The sequence below is a fragment of the Trifolium pratense genome, linkage group LG5 (assembly GCF_020283565.1).
Source record: "Trifolium pratense cultivar HEN17-A07 linkage group LG5, ARS_RC_1.1, whole genome shotgun sequence".
NCBI classification, from domain to species: Eukaryota; Viridiplantae; Streptophyta; class Magnoliopsida; order Fabales; family Fabaceae; genus Trifolium; species Trifolium pratense.
In genome coordinates, this window is record NC_060063.1 from 15402440 (window position 1) to 15404050 (window position 1611).

At 32.3% G+C, this 1611-nt stretch overlaps 1 protein-coding gene across 1 annotated transcript; it reads left to right on the forward strand.

The window, feature by feature from the left end:
• Nucleotides 1-604: 604 nt before the first annotated feature.
• On the forward strand, nt 605-1272 carry LOC123885810. The gene is made up of 2 exons (XM_045935139.1): nt 605-673; nt 778-1272. The coding sequence occupies exons 1-2, from the start codon at nt 643-645 to the stop codon at nt 1248-1250; spliced, it is 504 nt and encodes a 167-aa protein (XP_045791095.1). The 5' UTR covers nt 605-642; the 3' UTR covers nt 1251-1272.
• Nucleotides 1273-1611: the final 339 nt, after the last annotated feature.

The following is a 1611-nucleotide window of genomic DNA, read 5'->3' on the forward strand; positions in this document are numbered from 1 at the left end:
CCTTTAGAAAATATAACTAGGGTTTCGGCTGCCTCCTGAAACACATTAAACACGTGCGCCTTCCTCTGTAAGAAACCTTGAAACAATTCTTCAATCAAATCTTCAAAAGATTGAGTAGAAATTAAAACCGCTAGCTGGCGCGCGCAGAACAGAGTCAGGTGTTGTTCCAAAGTGTCCCAACATTTGTCACAACACTTGGGGTCAGCACATTTGTCTCAACACTTGGCTAAAATATGTTTTTGCAAAATGTAGCCAATATACAAAAACCCAACAATTCAAAATAAATTTGGAAAGTCAGGAGAGACCGTAAGTAGGAAGTTTACTGAAGTTCTAGAAAGTTTATGTTTACTAGCAAAAGAAATTGTGAAGCCTCCAGATTTTAACTTTGTAGAAATTCCCTCCAAAATCAAGGATGATCGAAGGTATTGGCCATACTTTGAAGGATGCATCGGTGCTATAGATGGAACACATATTCCTGCAATTGTTCCCACTAAAGATCAAATTCCCTATATTGGAAGAAAGGGATATCCAACACAGAACGTCATGTTAGTGTGTAACTTTGATATGTTAATCACTTTTGTTGTTGTTGGATGGTCTGGTACTGCACATGACACTCGTATTCTTTCGTCTGTTATTGAAGAAATGAAAAGTGTTTTCCCTCATCCTCCTGAAGGTACGACTAATATTTATGTTATAAATAAAATTTGTCATTTATATATTTATCAGAATTATTTTTTCACATAAACTAACTATAACTTTTGTTTTAAATATTTATAGGAAAATACTATTTAGTTGATGCTGGATATCCAAACATGAAAGGATATTTATCACCATATAAAGGTGAAAGATATCATATTCCTGATTTTAGAGATGGAAGTCCAGCAGAAGGCATACGTGAAGTATTCAATCATGCACATTCTTCATTGAGAAATGTCATTGAAAGAACAATTGGCGTTTGGAAGAAGAGGTGGCATATTTTATGTGATATGAGACCATTTCCACTAATCAAACAACAAAAGATCATAGTTGCAACAACAACGCTCCATAACTTCATTCGAATATGTGGTGTTGAAGATGTGGAATTTAACAAGTGTGATCAAAACCGTGGGTATATACCGGAGCGTGAAGAAGAAAGAAATACTAATGAAGATATGAGTTCACACAATCTTAGAAGAGTACAAGATGGGAGCTATATGGATAGAGCTAGAAATCAAATAGCCACTAGATTGTTGGAAAACAAAATCGTTTAAGATTGTGATGATTTTTTTTTTTACAATAAGATTGTGATGATTTTTTTTTAGTTATGAATTATTTCTTAAGCTCTTTGAATTTCATGTTATTTATGATAAATTTGTATTTCAATGTCAAAAAAAATATAGAAATATTTCACCAAACAGATTGTAACTTAAAAGTACTAATTAAGTTGAAAAAAATAAAAAATACCAAACAACTTCAACTTTAACTTAAAATTTCTTATTTTCAACTTTAAGTTTAAAGTGACTTTTAAACCAAAAAAAAGTAGGGCCAAACGCACCCTTAGTTCGCAAGGATGTTTTGAATAAAGAATTTTGGCAACAATTACATTATAAAGAGAGTATGCTTAAACAAAAA